At 32.4% G+C, this 21,121-nt stretch overlaps 1 protein-coding gene across 1 annotated transcript in view; it reads left to right on the top strand.

Annotated features, from left to right (window-relative positions):
• LOC134701847 (osteomodulin-like) overlaps nucleotides 1-21,121 on the top strand; it is a 34,655-nt gene that overhangs the window by 1,594 nt on the left and 11,940 nt on the right. The window contains exons 2-5 of the mRNA XM_063562967.1: nucleotides 2,884-2,958; nucleotides 3,753-3,824; nucleotides 11,614-11,682; nucleotides 17,628-17,699. Coding sequence (XP_063419037.1) covers nucleotides 11,630-11,682; nucleotides 17,628-17,699 — 125 coding nt within the window. The 5' untranslated portion in view covers nucleotides 2,884-2,958; nucleotides 3,753-3,824; nucleotides 11,614-11,629. The remainder of the gene's footprint in view (nucleotides 1-2,883; nucleotides 2,959-3,752; nucleotides 3,825-11,613; nucleotides 11,683-17,627; nucleotides 17,700-21,121) is intronic.

The raw sequence follows: 21,121 nt of genomic DNA, 5'->3' as shown, positions 1-21,121 counted from the left end.
AAAAAGTAAAATCACAAAAATAGTCCGAGGTAATGTCAAAAAGGAAAGTTCTTAATCAAATGATAGAAAACATAAAAAAAATGGACAATTATTGCCATATTCCTGACTTGGTACAGGCATTTTCAAGTGTACAAAATGGTAGATTAACCCTGGTTTTAAAGCGCTAAACATCTCACATGTACGACAGTCGCATCAGTATAATAGCCTTTCCATTATCTTGACAATGAAGTGTGAACAAAACAAAAAGTCACGATAGATTAAAATTTCGCAAACAGGGGTTCAACAGGAACAAGAACCCCACAAAAAACTGTTGATGTTCTTTTGGATTATTCGCACATTTACTGACAAGGCGGCACTTTCGTTACAAAATGTCAATAGTGAACTTGACGGAAAGTTGAAGGAAATAACATGTGAATTAAAAATGTGGGGTTTCAGGAATTAGAAAAATCAAACCGGTTTTCTTACGGTTTTTTGGTCCATGTTGTTATACATGTAGCTTAAAAGAAACTTTTATAAAAAGCGAACCACATACATGTACCTTAAGACTTCAATTAGTTGTATATCTTTAATGTGTGTTCAAACAATAGATCCATGTTAATGTCACGTTTGCAATTTTTAAATAAAAATGTTTTTTAATTAAAAATGCTTCTCTGATGCTCAGATCTGATAACAACGAAAGGTTTGCCTAGGTAAATTAAACACCATATTCTTCCAAAAACATGTACCAAGACAGGAATGTGATAGTTTATTTTCCTTCATTTTGATTGCTGGTATAGTTGATAGTTTTTGTCAGTCTAATTATCTCAATGAAATCTCGTAACGAGTTTTTGTTTTGATATTATCCGCGGTAGGTATAGTGTCCGGCTAGGATCGTTGTTTTTCGAGTGATTTGATCGAGCATTTTCGAGTTTGACCACTTTTTTCGAGTGAATATGATCAAAAATGTTAACAAACAAACTTCTTTTTTAAATAAGACGTGATTTTGAAGCTTGAGGTTGACAATCAAGGTTATATATGGTATGTTAGTATTTGATATAAAAAGATATTATCATTCTGACATTGGTGTTCGTTAATAATAAAAAAGTTACAATTCAGCCTTACAATGCTTTTATTCCAAATACCGAATAAGGCCATTTTCATACCCATACCAATGCAAATGTTTGAAATGCATGCATGGAACCTATATATCATTAGATATACAGCCATTGTACAATCACTATTATTATTGCGTTGAAAACGACATTTTTAGACTAAATTCAATTCTACATGTCCGGACTTTTTCGAGTGTGTCCTTGTTTTATCGAATGATTATACAGGTTTCTTATAGCTAATAATGTTATGTGTTTGTGTATTTAAGTTTAAAAATTATAAAGTAAAGGTTCACATTAAGTTCCTTCAAGCACGTTGTGCATTAGCACGTTGTGCATTAGCACTTGCATTTTATAAACAAGATCGTTCATTTGTATATATTTTTTTTCTCACATCTTATAAATTGCATGTACAGTATTTATTCGTGATGTCAATAATCTAATGTAAGCATAATAGATAATTCGAATTTAGACGTATAAACATATATTGTATAAGGTGAGATATATGTTTGTTTTTAAAAGAGTATATATCTTAGATATTTCATTAACTATTTGTTATTTATCTTGTTATATTGATTTTATTGTTTATGAAATGGAAACCGAAAATGTTTAAATGCTGCTACTGTGAAGAGGAGTCTGATTATGCATTCGTGATAATTGGCCATACAGCGACTAAACACCACAAGAACTTCCTTGCAATAAAAGAAAAGTGCATAAGACATTACAATGTTGTTCCTGGTGTCGTTCGAAGCACTGGACAATCTGGCTGGTGATAGCACATAATATACACATTTTGTATGTGTCTATCATTTCTAAAGGAACCTGATTATGCTAATGAACTATTCATTTCTTTATTGATTATGAAATTTTGTGTACAAAAATGGGTTGGATTAAGTGTGTGTGGTTTTTTTATTAAGGATTTTTTTTGGGGGGAGGGGCAGGCCTCTTTTAGTAGAATAGCTTTTATTACATAACATTTTTTTTCTGATTCGTCCCAGCAGTCTATTAGGTATCTTATTCCTCTTTTTAAATCGCCGGAGTTCGCCACAAGAAATATTATTCACTGTAAAAGGAAAAGGATCAAGTCATTGCTAAATAAACTCTGGAAAGCAGTTTTTGAACGCTCTCCGAACAGAAAATGTACATGAAATTGAAAAAAAGCTTCATTTTGATCAACGTAATAATATGTTTTTGATGACTTTTTTGAAATACATAATATTGTACTTCACTTAATTGCAGTTATAAACTAGAAAAGGCATTTTTTTTAAATCTAGAATACCTTTTTTTATTCAAATTTTCTATAAATAAAAAGCGGACCATTTGTTTAAAAAACCCGGATTTTTTCAAACTTTAAAAAAAAACGGACAATAACAAACAGTGAATTCTTTGGTTAAATACAAGGAAAGTGTGCTTCTTTGTTGATCAAAACATGTTTAGCATTTAATACAAGATGGGAAGTATTGTGAAAAACTATAATAATTACGAAAAGGCAGATAATTGAACTTATCGCATGTTTTATCACTCGAAAAAGCCCCAACTACAACCGAAACAAATGGACCGAATCACTCGAAAAACTACGATCATAGCCGGACATTATACCTACCGTGATCTTTGTTAAAAAGTGTTATCATAAATAGAACATTTATTGACAACTGGTGAATTTTCAGACTTAAACAGTCGTAGACAAAATGTTAATACGAAATTTTCACGTTACAATTAATCGTATAAAATGAAAAACGAGGCTCTATGTTTTAGTCATGTTTCAATATGGTCAGTCATTTTATTCAATCCATAGAAATTTGGAACACAATTCATTGACAGAGATAAACAATAATACATTGGCAGGATTGACAGGAAATCTTTATTACTTGTGAGTATAGTTAATTGTATTGTCTATTCCTGATATATTTAGACGCTTTTATTGCAGTACCACTTGCTAAGTTACCATGCGTTCACAAATAACAATTTGTAATACAAAATGTGACCAGATTTAATGTTGAATTGCAGACGAAGTGCATATAATTTGTAGTGTTTTTTTATAAAGACAAGGAGATGTAGCCTGTTTACCAATGATGGTAATATCATAAAAATTTGACGTGGCTACAAGTAACAATGAGGCACTGTATGGCTATCAACAATTAGAAACATCTATAACATGTATAACGTAAAGTAATCTTTAAATGTCCTGCCATTATACCTGTAGCGTGTTCACCAATTTAAACGATAACGATGAGACAATAACAATCAAAACCAAGGAGTAAACAAAGCCTCACAAAACCAAAGGACATTTACATCAACAGTTATAAATAATAATTAAGAAACAACACGAACTCCACTAAAAACCGGGAGTGAAATTTGTGAGAACTGACATAAAGACTCCTGACTTTGAACAGGTACATACATATGCAAAATGTATGTCTAAGAGATGTCAATTCCAAATTCTAAATCGGAACGATCGACAACTGGTAGTAATAGGTCTGACTCAAATCAATAAGTTAGGACCTTTTTTTAAATATATGTCAAGCAACTCTGTCACACAATCGTGAATCTTTAAGAATGAAAATATTGATATAGACCATTAAAAATAACGAAAAAGACACTTACACAGTTCATAACTGCATGTATCTCATTAAACAGCTCTCATGTTAGCTTGATATGATTTAGGTACTTAAGACACAATTTATTGACAAACATAGCAATTGGGTCGCTTGATCATCTAACTGGACTTCGACATCTGTAAGTATTTATTAAGTATTGCTATATCAAGAGATGTGTAAAACAATGAAAACATATTTTATTTTTATGAATGGTATGCGTCCGGTCACCCATAGTTTTTTTTCACCTCCATCATGAACGCTTCGAGGCGAATAAATGAATGTACAAACAAACAACAAAAAACTGAACAGTTGAAGAGTTATATGTCCCAAAAAGGAACTGACAAAAAGTTAAATAATGAAGTTACCTGTATCATGACCTTTTGAAGAAGAAATAAGAATGTGAAAGGGCTGCCGTTTTATGTCTCTTTAAATACTTGAAATTTCAAAAAAATATTCCCACATATGTGTTGAATTATTTCTATGTCACAAATTTGGAATAAACCAAAATCATCGACGAATTTATCTTGTAAAAACCAAAAGAAAATTACCTCGATTTTGAAAGTAAATTGTGATGAAATTGAGTTCACGACGTTTTGGCTAGGTATGAATCACTTCCACCAACCCTAATTATTCCATGTAATCTTGTTGGAACACACTCGTTTTCTTTTTTTTTTTTTTTTTTAAAGTATGGAATATCATCGCACAAAGATAAAAAAAACTGAACAGATGATATAAATTATACAATAATTGCAAATATTTCGGCTGAACAAATGGCCTTCTTCGGTGACAAAAAAATTAACAATAATGATATATAATGTATAAGGTGTAGACATAGATCAGTAATAATACAGGTAAGTTTTGGTCGATTGATTTTAATTCAAAATCCTGGATATAATAATATAAACACTAGTCTAAATTTAATTTAATTCATTTCTTTCTGTTGATTCCATCTGGATGGAGGACACCCAGTGTTTTTATCCAAAACTTCTCCCGATTCTCTCTTTGCCTATTGTGCAATGTACAATCCTGTTCGATCACAAGGATCTTCATGTGATCAAAATCTTTCAAATTGTGATCTGGTAACCTGAAGTGTTGGCTGACAGGAATATATGTTTTTTGTGAGGTCACTTCTGTGGCCATTAAGGCGTTTCTGAAATGGCTGCATAGATTCGCCAACATATTGGAGACCACATCTAGGACACTCAAGAACGAAAAGCACGTTTGAGCTTTTGCTGTTGGCATTGCAAGAAATATTGTATGTCTTTTCCGTGGTCTTACTACTGTGAAATGTTGATGAATGCTGTAATTGGTTTCAACATTTGCAGCGCTTATCCCCACAGGGCTGGCAATTACCTACAGTATGGTTAGGTTTGGAAAGGTCAGCACAGACAAGTATATTTTTCAGGCTGTTAGGTTGTTTGAAGGCAATCATGGGAGTCTCAGGATAGATTTTGGATAACTTCGAATGTTTCTCGATTGCTGTCCAATGATCACGAATGGTCTTGGATCTATTTCTCTCAGGCATGGATGGTAAGTGAGCACGCATGGGATTCTTTTACTTTTCTGTTTATCTTTGTAAGTTAGCAGACTGCTTCTGGGGATGGATTCCGCTTTTCGAAAACTATTTTTGATGTTTTTGTGATTATATCCCCTTCTTTTCAAATGTCATTTGAGCTGCCCAGACGTTGGTTTGCAGTGTCTTCAGATGAGCATATTCGCCTTATTCTGAGAGCTTGGCTGTATTGAATGCTCTTCATACAGTGTGGAGGATGGCAACTTTAATGCGACAAGTGTTTACGAGTATATGTAGGTTAGAGTATATATCTGTGTTTATTATACCTACAGAGAGGGTGCTAGATGTATCAAGGAAGTTAATGGTGGAATAAGATGTTTCATGGGTGAATTTGATGGTAGGGTGTTGATTGTTAGCATTTGTTATAAAAGTTTGTAGTTTTTGGTCTCCCTTGTCCCATTTCATGTCAACGTTATCAAATCAAATACTAGCATGAACTACAAATCGTTGAATTCCATTCATTGACACTGTCTACAATGTCAAACTTTCCAAAAAAATTTCGACACCTATCTACTTGAAAGACGAATGTGTTTTTAAATTATTTACCCTAAACTGAAATAAAAATACTTCGTCTCTCTTGAAATATTTAGTTTGGAACGCTATTCGATTACGAGACGTAACTGCAATACCGTCATTATGTTAAATGTATGTAGGAACAACCAAAACATCATTCTATACAGATGAAAAACAGTTTTGCAACACCTGAAATATAATAAAATATGTGTATAATATTATTGAAACATGGTTTATAATAACATTGGCATTGAAACGAACAAAAAATGTTCGAAAAAAATGATTTATATAACTAAATTTTATTTACAAAATAAAGTATTTTTTGTACAAAAAATGCATTTTACAACTTTTACTGTAGTCGAACTTTACAATGTAAGACATTTCAAAATAATCTTCAGATGACTGTTCACATCATGGTTGATCGTTATACGCCAAAGAATTAGTACTTTGTGCGCAGCCTCCTTTCAAACGGATAACCGCATCTTAAGGTAACACGATACCGAATGACGTTACGCCACGAGTTATCGTTCCTGACGTTATCGTATATATTATACGTTCACACATGTATACAAGCCAATGCAGCAGGTTCAGCAATCACAAAGTGATTTTGAATAACAAAAAAAATACTTTTAGTAACTATGTGACATTTTACACATACATTGTAGATTGCTTTATCGTTTTCCCGCAATTCTTCTGCTCATGGTAAACCTTTAAAGATTTGTTACTTTACTTTTAAATAATCTGTTTCTTGAATATTTAGTCATCTGCACGATTTATCTATATATGTTCTCATGCATAAAAGATTGAGTTTTGTCACTTTATTTTATTCTTGGTTCATTTTTGTAATAAAAACTTATTCATGATACACGCCGTAACCCCATGAAATTTTCTTTTAAAGTAGAAATCTAATCTAAAGCAACTTTATGTGTAAAAAAGTAGGGGTTGTACAACTATTAATTCACGTTAAAATGGTCACCAAAAACACCGCTCGGGCAAAATGGAAAAAAGGTTATCATCTGGATTAGAATTCGAATAGAATTGGGCGAAAAAGAACAATACATTGTTCAATCAGACTTTGAAACTCATACAAAAAATAGTTTGTTAGTATGGAATGTAAAACAGTGATGTAACTTTGTTATTTTGCCGAAAAACGTTCCCTGTGTTCCAAATTTAAACATTATCTGAAATGCATTGGTCTGTAGAAAGTAAATCCGATAAAGTTTCTGAAACATTTATAAAATAAATTGCTAGCTTTGCAATGCTATTGATCAAATCTACACGGGACAGACAGCACATTCGGAATGAGGCCTGATAAAGTTAACGTAGACTGAGAAATACATGAGAACTTGATTCGGCAAAAATAAAATTGAAAACAATTCAGGTCCAGTTAAAGTCTGATTAAAGACAGACCCATATATCCACTTGCGTCTATAAACGCAAGTTGATAGTCAGGACTGGCTCTAGTCAGACTGGTTCTGTTACAATTTTCTCTCTCTCGAAATTTACAAGCAACCAACTGACTAACTTTTTATTCAAACGACAGAAAGAGACTTGTTTCGTAGTGAGTACAAATAGATTTTATATTTCTGACAATGTACATAATTTTTATGTTTTGTTTTTAATTTACGAAATTACACTGTAAGGGTGTCTAGGAAATAGAAATGGTCACTTGGTCTTCTTCCGACCAGCAGTAAAATGCTTCCAAAGTGAGGCGTTCATTTGGCTGTGCGGGATGTATCAAATCTGAAGCCACATCCGGTCAGAATGGGGACATTAAATCCGATGCCTCGAATAAAGAGAGTGCTATGCTCTTTGAAAATCAAAAACCTTTGCAACACCTATTTGAGGGGTCCGTATGTGGCCTGTTGCAAGATAAAATTTCTGTCCCTATCCAGTGTACCCTCATTTTCCAGTGTCATTCCAAATTTACTCGACCATAATCCCGAAACGCCTCTATTACCTAAACCTACCAATTTTATTTATTGTAACTTGTTCTCGCCCTTAACATGCATGATCTATTTGCCACTGGACGTATTTAGAAAACAGCAACTAATCCTACAACTTACAACCGTCACTTGAAACTTTAGTTGTTAAAATTCAAATCATTGCATCTAAACTTTTCTAAGGAATCGACAAACTTTATGAACATTTACGCAATAAGAAATATCTACTTGACCGCTTGCTCATTATGGAAGTGGGGTAACATGAGACTAGTAAAAGTACAAGTATAAATAAAGCAAACAACTATAAGGAACATCAGTTAGCTGTTATAATGATAAATGAAGATATGGGATATGCAATTAATAAGAAAGCAACTTCAGGAGCCAAGGCTTCTTGTTGAAGGCCATACATTGACATATAAAGGATTACTTTTTTAAATTGTTATTTGGATGGAGAGTTGTCTCATTGGCACTCACACTACATCTTCCTATACCTACTTAACGACATCAAAACCAAAGAAATCAAGCAAATTGTGACTGAAGCTAATTGGACGAGTATCTTTTTATTTCTAATTTGTAGTTTTAGTAAACGTTGCAAATTAATCAACTTTTCACCAAAGACAAAATGACGGAAATGATAGTTTGCTTAGTTTGCTAAAGACACTTAGAAATCTCAGCAATTTTATAAGATGTATTAATAGTAAGCTCACTCCTTCTTAACAACTATAATTTATATACCATACCTATACTTATAGGAAGTATTTCTTTATACAATTTTAACTATTACACTTGACTATCAAAATCTATATATATATTCTTTAATATGTTATCTCATCCGAATTTTTTTGAATTTTATGCATTTTAAATGCATAATTTGTTTTTTTATGTATATTATTTTTCAACTTCTCTGTAACCTTTGTACTTGCATGGTTTTATGAGAATAAACTATCTATCTATCTATCTTACATTGCTACTTCATTTTAGGTCTCCGAATAACATTCCATCATATGAACTGGATATTCAAAAATTGTTTTGTCACCAAAATCATAATAGGCACGTCACATCATATTGTGTCACTTGTGTCAGTTCAACCGTCATTCCCGCACTTTGTATATAGGGTGGATACGGCTAATTATTTCGCACTAGTCTTTTTGCTTCAGGTTTAAATTATGTACATGGTGTAACAACTTATATTAAAGTTGCGCAAATCGTCTGGATTTTCATTATTTTTTTATCATGACAGGTTGCTAGATAAGGCATTTTGATAAAATATAAAAGGCACGCAGAGTACAGACTCCGGCCTACATCTCATACATGTGGAATTTCAAGATTGAATCTTTATGTTTCGAAGCTTGTTTTACTTATAAAGAATGCATATCTGCATGAATTCAGGATTTGTTTTGTAATTAACTTTTCTCAAATGACAGGCTGTTAAATTTTGTGAAATGTTGCGTACAGTTTGCAATGTTTGTCCGACTTGCTGAGCACCAACTGATAAATTTAAACCACGGAGAGTACGCTTTACTTATGTATGTAGCAAATCAAGAATATGAGTTCTGAAATTTCCTTTGAGTTTTGTTGTTTTATTTATTGGAATGTGTATTTTACCAGGATCATTATTTTAACTCATTATTTTCACAACTAACATAATGTTCAACCTTTTATGACAAGTGCATCAAATGCATGTGTCTTTTATATACAACTGTTTTCAAAATTGTATTGTATCGTCCCGAACATGCATGAACTATTTGCCACTGAACGTTAAACAACCATAAAAAAACGAGCAATTATAAAACTGTTAACTGGATCAAAAAGTACTCTATTTCTGCATGGATGAAGCGATGATACCCGGGCACCATCAGTGTCTTAAAGGATGGAGTTAAAAGCTCAGTTATTCAAATGAAGCACACGTGTAATTTCTTATTATTTCCACGCGAACTTTACAAAAATATGAAGTTATTTTTCATGATTTTAATTGAATTTAGAATTAAGATATAGTTTGAATAATTATCTTATTTGAAAAAATTTCGTGAATTTAACGTGTACCTATTTCCGGTGATTTATTCATGAACTTTTATCATAAGATTCACGTGGAACCAACCAGTTCAAGCAAGTTTCAAGTATATATAAAAAAAAGAAGTTGTGGTATGACTGTCAATGAGACAACACTCTACAAGAGACCTAAATGACACAGAGATTAACAACTATAGGTCGCCTTTAATAATGTGAAAAGCCTATACCGTATGGTCAGCTACACAAGGCCCCGAAATGACAACATAAACAATTCAAACGAGAAAACGAGAAAACTAACGGCCTTATTTATATATATAAAAAAATGAACGAAAAACAGATATGGAACACATAAACAAACGACAACCACTGAATTGCAATATGCTCGTTTGGTGTGAAAGTCAGACAAAATTAATGTTAATTCATTTGAGAAAAATTTCGATGTGCAGGACAAAATATTTCATGTTGCATTACAAGGAAATTTACGACACCCGACAGGGGAAATTAAAATAAAATAAACACCATTCAGATTCCGACAAATATTTTGTTTTCTATTTCTCTGAGTAGGAATAACGGTTCTTTCTGTATTCAATAACGTCACACGTTTTCGGCCAAATTCTAAGGGTATCAATCAACTTTGAAACCATTTATCTCAAAAACAAGGATGGTGACATATAAGTTTCTATACGTGTATGGATTCAGTTTGTAGTCCTGGATATTATGTTAGTTTTTTGTTTTTCTCCGTATATGAGTACATAGCCATCCATTGTAAAATCTAAAAAAAGTTAGCCGAAAAATAGGCATTTCCTCTATATACCTTAGTAAATTTGTCGCCAAAACTGACGTTTTCTTATGAAAATACCAAGAAAACAAAAATGGTGACCCCCATTTTTTATTACATATTCCGATGTAACTCGATTCAAAGAACACGTGTGCCAAAAAGTTTGGAAATCAGGAGATATGGCATTCGGTATCGTGTTACGGAAAACTGTGTGTCTGTTCGTTAGCAAAGGTCTCCGAAATGGTCTTATCGCACGATAATCAGTAGCGATGAGTTGATCTCGAACAGTTCTTGTGTAAAGGCCACCACTCTCTTTTTAGGATTGTCTTGTATGCAATGGGTTTCCTTCTGACATACATTCATCATGCTTGATTTTCTCTAGCAAATGGTATAGAGGGTCTTCATTATCTCGGAAGGTCTTTAACAGCGTTTATTGCATGATTTTTATTCTCAAAACGACTTATAATGGAATGGTGTTGACCAACAATACGTGCAGTTGTTACAGCGGCATCCCTGTGTCTCTTATGCTTATAATCTGCCATCTTGCTGCAGTTAAGAGTTTTCAAGGACCCATTATAAGGTGTCAATCGCATAACTTTAAAAACTTGGTTATCAAAAAACTTGTTGAAAACAATGAGGATAAAAACATCTGTTTGCTGTTTACGGGTACAGTAGCTGCATGTGCAGATTAAAACTTATCGAGTTGATATCTATTGATTAAACTCAGGTGATACTTAAATAACGTGAACTACTTCTATTTAACCAAATTATATCACAAAAAATAAAAGAGTGTTTTTCAATTTCAATTTGGTGTTGCAATACTTTTTTCTATTTGTATATATTAGAAATCAATTGAAGCAAAGCGCCTGCAGATCATAGAATATTTTCGTCACAGGAAAGCGTTTTTAAACATTTGCCTAGAACTTTTAAGTTGCTATCTTAACAAGGAAGTCTCCAAAAGTATTCATGTAAAAAGATGTATTAATACAATATACCGACTGGTAAACAAAATAAATTTCTGTTTTGAAAGATGTTACGATTTCTTATTATAATTTCTGTTACATGTATCATCATTTATATCGCCTATTAATTTCATATATTCTAATTATAGGTATTTAGATGGAAACATGCTCCATGATGCGTTGTTTATTGAATTTCTACCAACGACATTGTATTTATTGTAAGTTATAATGCTTTTTTTATATCTCCTGTCCTCATGTATATTAACAACATTTTACGCTATGTTTGATTACACGTATTGACGTTAAATGGTGATACAAACATACTTGTACTATAATTGTATACGAGGAGGTACGGAACGCAGACATAAATGTAGGATCGAGTAGTTAAATAATGAACCTAACATACTATCACACGTACGTTGGTCCCTAATGAAGGGTTGTATCATTGACAAGTATACCACTTCTTCCTATCTATGCATCAAATGTTATATTATTTCACTACTCATAATGCTTTTTTATCAACAAAATACAGTAGTGTATAAAAGATGGACGAAAGATACCAGAGGGAGAGTCAAACTATTAAATCGAAAAAACAATTGACAACGCCAGTGTATAAAAGTTGTCTTTTTAAAGACATTCAGTGCAAGAAAATGTTACTTTATTTATTCCTAGACATTGCTTTAAATAAATAAGAAATATACCTTTTTTAAGGTTTTCAACTTAACATATACGGTAAAAAATACAAATTATATTAATTTTTGTTACAAATAAACAACTAAGAGAGTTGTTAGCCAAGGGACCAAAATATAGAATCCCCCAGCCCATCAACTGGAAAAATGATTTCAAGTTACTGATGGATGCAGTTGAGGACTATGCAAAAAAATGGGTAAAGCGCGAACCAGACGAACCAGAACTGGACACTTTGTCTGAATGGATCAAAACTATTCGATCATGCATCCAAAGGCGCAGTCAAAAACTATGATGTAATATGAGTACTAGAGTTTCTAACCCTTTCAAGAATCCGGAGGTTGTGGATGCTTTATCCTCTTTGCATGACAAATATGTCCTTGTTCCAGCCGATAAAGCCTCCAATAATATTGTCTTCATATGTAAAAAAAAAAACAGTATTTACAATGTCTCACTACAGAGCTTGGAATTGATAAAACTACTGGTAATCCTACATATTCTTTAACATCATTTACCAAGGATTCAATTTTACAAAATCATAAATCTGTCCTTCTTTCTGTTGGTATCAACATCAATGAAAACGAAGAATACTTGCCCTCATTATACTGGATATCTAAATTACACAAAACTCCATATAAAGAACGATACATAGCTGGGTCTTCAAAATGTTCGACTAAACATCTTTCTAAAGTACTGACTACTATTCTTTCTATAGTTAAAGATGGACTTCAGAAATATTGTGAGGAGATATATTCTACCAACACCAGATGTGGATTCTCAAAAATTCAAAAGATCTACTGCTTAACCTTCAATCACAATCTTTGCAATTTTGCAGCAACATAAAAACTTTTGATTTTTCTACGCTATATACTACTATTCCCCATGCTCAGTTGAAAGATCGACTTCACCATCCCATAAAACAGAGCTTTTTCTATAAAAATTGAAATCGTAGATACAAATTTCTTGTTTTGGGTTACAATAATTCATATCTTGTGAAGAATCACACTGAATCTTCCAGAAAATATACTGATTTTATCAAAATGCTGGATTTTTTGATCGACAATATATTTGTTGAGTTTGGAGGATTTATATTTCAACAGACAGTCGGTATTCCAATTGGTACTAATTGTGCACCCCTGCTGGCTGATTTGTTTTTGTACTCGTATGAAGCAGAATTCAATCAAAACCTTCTAAATAAAGGCAACGGTAGTATTCCGCTGTTCAAAACTCATAAATCCATGGACAAAAAACAAAATCGGGGATAACAAACTAAAACCGAGGGAAACGCATTAAATATAAAGGGAGAACAACGACACAACACCGAAACGCAACACAGAAATGGACCAAGCAACAGACAAAACACCACGAGAATAACAAATATAACATCAAAACCAAATACGTGAATTTGGGATAGACAGGTACCGTGCCACGTCTTATCTCAATATCTCAAAAATAAGAGAAAACACAAACGACTCAACGTTAAAATGCAACACACACAGAAACGAACAATATTATAACAATGGCCATCTTCCTGACTTGGTACAGGACACTTTTAAAGGGGAATAAAAGTGGTGGGTTGAACCTAGTTTTATGGCATGCCAAAACTTGCACTTTAATGGCAAAGTTAAATATAACATTGAATTGACAACATAATATTACAGGACTACAATACAAATAAATAGGAGAACACAATAGACAAAGAAAAACATGATGAATAGATAACAAAAGGCATCAGGTTTAAAATTCAATAAGCCAAAAACGCGTCTTGTCCACACAAGACTCACCAGTGACGCCCAGATATAAAAGTTTGAAAGTGAAAAAAGTACAAAGTTGTACAGCACTGAAGATCAAAAGTTGAAAAGGTTTTGCCAAATACGGCATTGTTTGTATGCCCAGGATAAGAACATTCTTATTATATAGAACAATTCATGCTATTGCAAACAGTAAATTTTAACAAATGAATATGGAAGAGATATACATAATGAAACTGAAGTATTAACTAGATACAGAAAACTAAACCCGAATACATAACGCCCAGATATAAAAGATCGAAACCAGATGTGGATTCTATAAAATGCTTTGTCTATTCTAAAAGACAAAAAGAAAAAGCACCTTGCGAAATTCTTTAATTTTACTTTCCGATATATTGATGATGTTCTATCATTGAATAACCTATACTTCAGCCAATACTTACATCTCATATATCCCAGTGAACTTGAAATAAAGGATACTACTGATACTAGAAGGAATGCTTCATACTTTGATTTTTTCCTCAATATTGACGTAGATGGATGACTTTACACGAAAATCAATGATAAACGGGACGATTTCAAATTCCCAATTATTAATTTCCCATTTCTCAGCAATAACATACCCTCTGCCCCATGGTATGGTGTTAACATATCACAATTGATACGTTATTCACGTATTCACGTACTGTTCACACTATACGGACTTCATATACAGGAGTGTGCTCCTTACGCAGAAACTGCACCAAAAGAGTGATGAGGAGGACAGATTAAAATTTACACTCCGTACATTTTATGGACACCATCACGAATTGGTGGATCCATACGATGTGTCTTTAACCAAACTAGCTAAGGACATTTTTACCACATGGTAGATTGTGGTTTGTCATTATGTCGTCTTATCTTTTAATTACCAAACGTGACTTATTCCCGATTGTGACTGTTTTGCTGAATGTGAATTCGCATTAATATAAGACGTGTTACCGTACTTGTCTATTCTAAATTCGTGTATTTAGTTTAAATGTTTAATGTGATATTTGTAATTCTCATCGGATTTCTCAAAAGTGTTGACGTCTTTTTTTATCATATTTATGTGTTATGGAAAGAAAAAATAATCACCGCTTCATTTATTAGATTAAATTTTGTTCAACGTAATCTGTACGATAATTAACGTTTGAAGTTGGATTCATAACAAACTGGACATATATGTATATTATAGTTAATTTCTATTTATATTGTAATATGCATTGTGTTTAAATGTAATATCAGCCAACAATTTAACTGCTGTTATAAAAACAATCACTTCTTTTGTAAGACCATGTTTATATCTCTTGCAAACATTAATTTTATAAAGCAGTTTATTAGAAAAATTCTTCGTTTCTTAGTGGAATGTCAGCGGACCTTCTGAAATTAAAAATCCTTTGTCAAAAGCTGTAAATACAAAATATGTTGGATCTAAATATACGTTTGAATAATTAAAGAACTTACATTAAGTTAACATAAAATTTATTTCTACCATTTTTTTACAATATTTTGAATATGAATGCTGAACAGGAGGTCTAAGGACATGCATTTTGGTTATTTTGAACCATTCAGGAATCAATATCTTAATAATCTCTCTAAATATAGTTTGTTTCTTTGCTGATAAATGTTATATCTAATTATATGTACCGACTGCACAAAAAATTACTTGTAATGATCAAACACATTGTTTTAAAATGGCTGAGACATCAAGTGTTTAATGAAAATGCAAATTTATCGACCTAAAGAAGTATATCGACCTCGGACGTCGTCCTCAATCAATAAACTCTTTCATGTCAATATATACTTGTATCGACCTCATTCAAAGGCTAAAGTTATATAACATCGGAAGGTATTTTATTGGAACTTCCTTTCTACCCTTTATGAAAATTCCGTGTTTCTTTGAAAGACACAAAAATACAAGATACAAAAATCCCTCAAATCTTATAATGAAACCCATTCCTTTAAAAATGTTGTCACTAGTTTTCAAGGAGTTATCTTTGATAGGAGGCTTCGTGATTAACTTTATTTGAAAATAATTCATATGTACAGTGAATTACAATACACTAAAAAAATTGTTTACTACTTTGATAATTCGATCAGTCATCAATATGTGTGAACTTTAACACTTAAAAATGAAGATTGTACTCAATGCATTACAAATGAGTTGCGACGGATTGAAATCTGACCTTACGCAAATGAATATCAATACAACTGTTTTTTTTAGTTTCCAATTGGATGACAAATGGAGTTATAACATCCCTACAAAACTGACAAAACCATCATCGTTTATTTTGTATTTTAATTTTCCAAAACCAATAGAAGTTGATAAATGTCTTATACATGTACATGAATACGTGCACTTCGTTAAGTTGCCTTTTGTTATATTTTATTCTATGCAAAAATTATTCAATAGTCAAAATACTAGTGTTCTCGAATAAATAAACTCATCATATAGACAATTAAGGCCATTTTTCAAACCTCATTTATCAATCAAAAATATAAAATAAAGTTGACAGAAAAACCCTGATGGAACCATATAACCTAATAAAACAAACAAAAGCGAATATATGACTTAAATATGGTAAGCTTGTGACCTACCGAATAAGACTATTTACCGGATTTGTAATTACATAAGCAACACGACGGGTGCCACATGTGGAGTAGGATCTGCTTACCCTTCCGGAGCACCTGAGATCACCCCTGGTTTTTGGTGGGGTTCGTGTTGTTTATTCTTTAGTTTTCTATGTTGTGTCATGTGTACTATTGTTTTTCTGTTTGTCTTTTTCATTCTTAGCCATGGTGTTGTCAGTTTGTTTATGATTTATGAGTTTGACTGTCCCTTTGGTATCTTTCGTCCCTCTTTTATCTTGTTATGCTGTCAGCACCCTCTATTCCATCCATCCTTAATTAAAATTTCAATATCGGAAATGGGACAAATATAGTAAAATTACAGATAGGACGACTCTTAAGAACATTATATCTAGACATCTCAAACAACGAAATTGATATGCTTTTCTACAAATTTATGTGACGTATATAATTTTTCTGACGTCAGACACTCAAATCAATCCATGTGTTCGTAGATAGTAGATGTTTTTGTGCCCTGTTAAATTGTTATACGATGATGACTGATGTACCCATATTTTGACTATTTTATTAATTGTGACTGTTTATTTAACGCATCATGTAAATGTAGCGGAATTTGATGAGACTGTTATTAAAGTGAGAGGGTTTGCGCTATATAACCAGGTTTAATCCACCATTTTCTACATTTGAAAATGCCTGTACCAAGTCGGGAATATGACAGTTCTTGTCCATTCGTTTTTGATGCGTTTTGTTTTTTGATTTTGCCATTTGATTATGGACTTTCCAAATTGATTTTCCTCTGAGTTCAGTATTTTTGTGATTTTACTTTTTTCTATACAGAGCGCCTATTTCAACCCCGATTTTAGAGGCTATTTGTGGTACTCAGGGTTAATTTTTCTATATTGTATTTTGCAGACTGGGGTTTGGATTGCGTCCTGCTTCGTTACTTTTTGGTTTTCTTATTCACGGCTTTGTCACTTTGTCTTCACTGATGATTATCTTCTGTTTGTCTATTACTGTGAAATGCTAGAGGAAAAGAAATTTAACAGTGTTTGTATTATCTATATGAATTAGCTCAATGATTCTCAGATTGTATATAAAACATTTATTTTAATCAGATCGATGAAAAACAATTCTATCGATGACATAGCGAATGGAACGTTCTCTAGATTATCCCAGTTACAGAACCTGTAAGTATATACCTATTTATAACAAAGTACTAATAGGTTTTTTTACTTATCAGAGAATATTTTCCATATTCATCATCCTGTTTTCACATGTAATTAGACTTCTTAAAACGGTTTGTTGGTAGTATTTGAAAAAGTTTAATTTTGACTTTGTCTAAATTGTTTAAAAATATTGCTTGAATTTCGTACAATAAAGAGTAAAAATGCACTCAGAGGAAACGGAAAATGTCCCTAATCATTTGCAAATTCAAAGCTCAAACCATCAAGCGAGTGGAAAACAACTGTCATATTTCTGACTTGGTCGAGACTTTTTCATCCGTAGAAAATAATGGATTGAACCTGGTTTTATAGCTAGGAAAACTTCTCACGTGTGTGACAGTTGCATATTGACAAATATGCTCGAACAAAACAAACAGACATAATAGCTAAAATGTCAAAAATAGGGAAACAGCAGTCACCATTGTGTTATAATCTTCTTTTTTTGGTGTTATTTGTTTATTTTTACATAAATACAGAAAACAATCAAACAGGATTCCACACATGTACAGTTTCTAGTATGGTCTTGAAGAAAGTATAACTATAAGACAACTAATAGCAAGACATAAAACAAAATATCAATATAATTTTCGTTCAAATTATAAAAAACTATAATGCCAACAATTTTTTATCTATATATTCTTTTTGTGTAGGCGAAAAGAAATTAACTGTATGCTGTTCTAATCTTATACTGTATTTCAAATATGAAATACTTCCTTTCACAGAAGGTTTTACTCTTAAATTTATATAGTTATAAATGTGAAATGTTTTATAATCATAATCACTATACAAACAATCAAATATGTAACAAAGAAGCACAAAAAAGCGAATATCAAATTAAATAACCTCATCCATTGCTTTTTTATCATACGATTTCATTTATGTATGCCAAATGCCCTCCAAAAGGATTGAAATAATTTAAGTACTAGAATCGAATCACTACCTTGGCAAACCGTGGTTAAGTTACTATTTCCTCTGACGTAGACTTGCGCATTTGACGTTATCAGTTGATCAGACTGATAGAACAATACCACAATGGCAAGATGTATAGAGTACAGAGCTACGACATACATATATATATCAAAGAAACATAAAAAGGCATAAAGACAAAGCACATTAGCACAAATGAAGGATAGGAAAACAAAATTATAGAACCATAACACAATCACGGGGTGTGCAATTACAGAGTCACATCAAATTGATTTCACCAAAAAATCATACTATGACCTTCTGTTGTTAATTTCTGTGTCAGTTTATTCTCTTTAAGAGGGTTGTCTCATTGGCAATCATACCATATCTTCTTTTTATATCCGTACGCAGAATCGTAACTGCAGGACGATCGTGTATCATTTGTTAAGTTGATATGGAATATTTATCAACAAGGTTTTGGTACCACCGTTTGCATACATGTCAGGTTCATGTGTGCAACTTTTTGAAAACACTATAGACTTTTATTCATTTGTATATGACGTTTTGATTAGGACGGGGATGCCACATTAAGATCAGGAAAATTAACGTAAAAAATAAGATGTCATATATGATCAGTGTACATGTATGTAAAGTGCGGATCCTAAAATATTTACTGTATATGCCATAAATGTCTAATGTAGAATGATAAATAAACAGACGAACTTTTTTTAATTTTTGAAGAAAATGAAGAAAATTAGTTAAAATGTATATGTTCAGAAATACATAATACTAATAAAACAAAGTAAGAGATGCGATCGGGGTTTTATCGCGCCTAAAGCCATCCAGCTGTGAAATATATACCAAAATAAGAGAATATTTAGGACATTTCACGAACAGATCCGGCAAGGCCGTAACTCCCTTGAGGCAAGTGAGGCAATTGCCTCATTAAAATTTTGACATTGATTTTTTTTTATACATCTATATAGATATAATAGTCATTTGTTGTTCTGTCTCAACCTTAACTTCTATTACCTGTCATCGTTCCTTTTAAACTGTTCTTTCTGGATATAACTCAGCATCTCAATGGGTGATGTTTCTCGATTACATTAACCTAGTAACGATAATCAGCATGGATCTCTTGTTAAAACAGGCTCTTGCAGAAAAAGGAAAAGAGACACGGAATATAAAGAAGAAATAAACTAGTTTTTTGTGAACAGAGTCTGAGTATTGCATATAACTTCATTAGAACAATCAAAAAACGATAAGTAGACTGACAAATTAAGTACTGGTCTTCGGAAGGGGGCAGTCCTGTCTGCGTATTAATTTCTCCGTTTCACCAACTTTTGACAAATCAAGTACTGGGTATCGCAAGGGGACAGTCCTGTCTGAGTATTCATTTCACGAACTTTAATCTTTCTCTTTACTGATAAATAAAATATAAATTATATGAAACATGCATGGATTAGTTTTAATCCATGTTTCTTTAACCTTAAAAATTGAAAGAATATCCAATATTCCAATTTGATATTATTGAGGAATGATAGAACCTTTAACACAGGAATTTGTCTTCACTTATTCGGGACTACGGAATTTCGTTTCTTTATATTCGGGGTTTCAGAATCGGACACCCCCAACTTCTAACCCCTAAATTTATAGATTCTGGAACTAAAATACCACCAACTGTTTCCTGAAATAATTCGAAATTACGAACCTACATGTAAACGTCAAAACATCAATTACAATTTCCCTGTACCCATTTCATATATACTAACTCTATAGATAGAATAATAAACATGTACCTTATCTCATTCTGTCCCTAGTTGTCTACTCTTTGACAGCATAAAAGCGAGTTTATTATTTTGTAACTGCGACTGTATGATGGTGCTTATAGAAAAGTTTAACTTCCTTTTGCAAACAAAACTGTTACTACCGATGCAGCTACCGAATTGCTGATGGAGAAGGAATTGGAAGAAGACATTGATCATTATGTTTATGATAATGTGCTACATCTAGAAACACAGACTGCCCTGAAACCACTGAAAACTTGGAAAAGAGCATGCATGAGTGGCGAGAGATTATGTGGTCTTGCCATGCTCCATGTTTATCGCGATAAGGATATCGGCAGACCAAATTATGATTCTGAAACGATTTGACTGAACCGGCTTTAGAAAAATTTGGCAAACTCTACTGAATCGATGTTTGTTCTATGTTCTGACAGCAGACTCAAATCAGTGATATTTGGATGATTATCTTACATATAAATTTAAATGAAGTTTTTAAAAATTTTGTGTTAGTAAAAGTCTTAAAATATGAAAAAAATTATGTAAAAAGTGTCCAAATTCAGAACATTATCAAACTCTCTAAAAATGCGTAGAATGCAGGATTTTGCACCATTCATTTCATACCCTCCAAAAAAAATTTCGCCTCGCTAAAATAAGATGCCTAGTTACGGCTTGAGATCGTGCAGGTGCTTTATAACT

Source organism: Mytilus trossulus, unplaced genomic scaffold, assembly GCF_036588685.1.
Source record: "Mytilus trossulus isolate FHL-02 unplaced genomic scaffold, PNRI_Mtr1.1.1.hap1 h1tg000350l__unscaffolded, whole genome shotgun sequence".
Classification (NCBI taxonomy): domain Eukaryota; kingdom Metazoa; phylum Mollusca; class Bivalvia; order Mytilida; family Mytilidae; genus Mytilus; species Mytilus trossulus.
The sequence above is the reverse complement of the archived record's forward strand: the minus strand, read 5'-3'. Positions and strand labels throughout refer to the sequence as shown.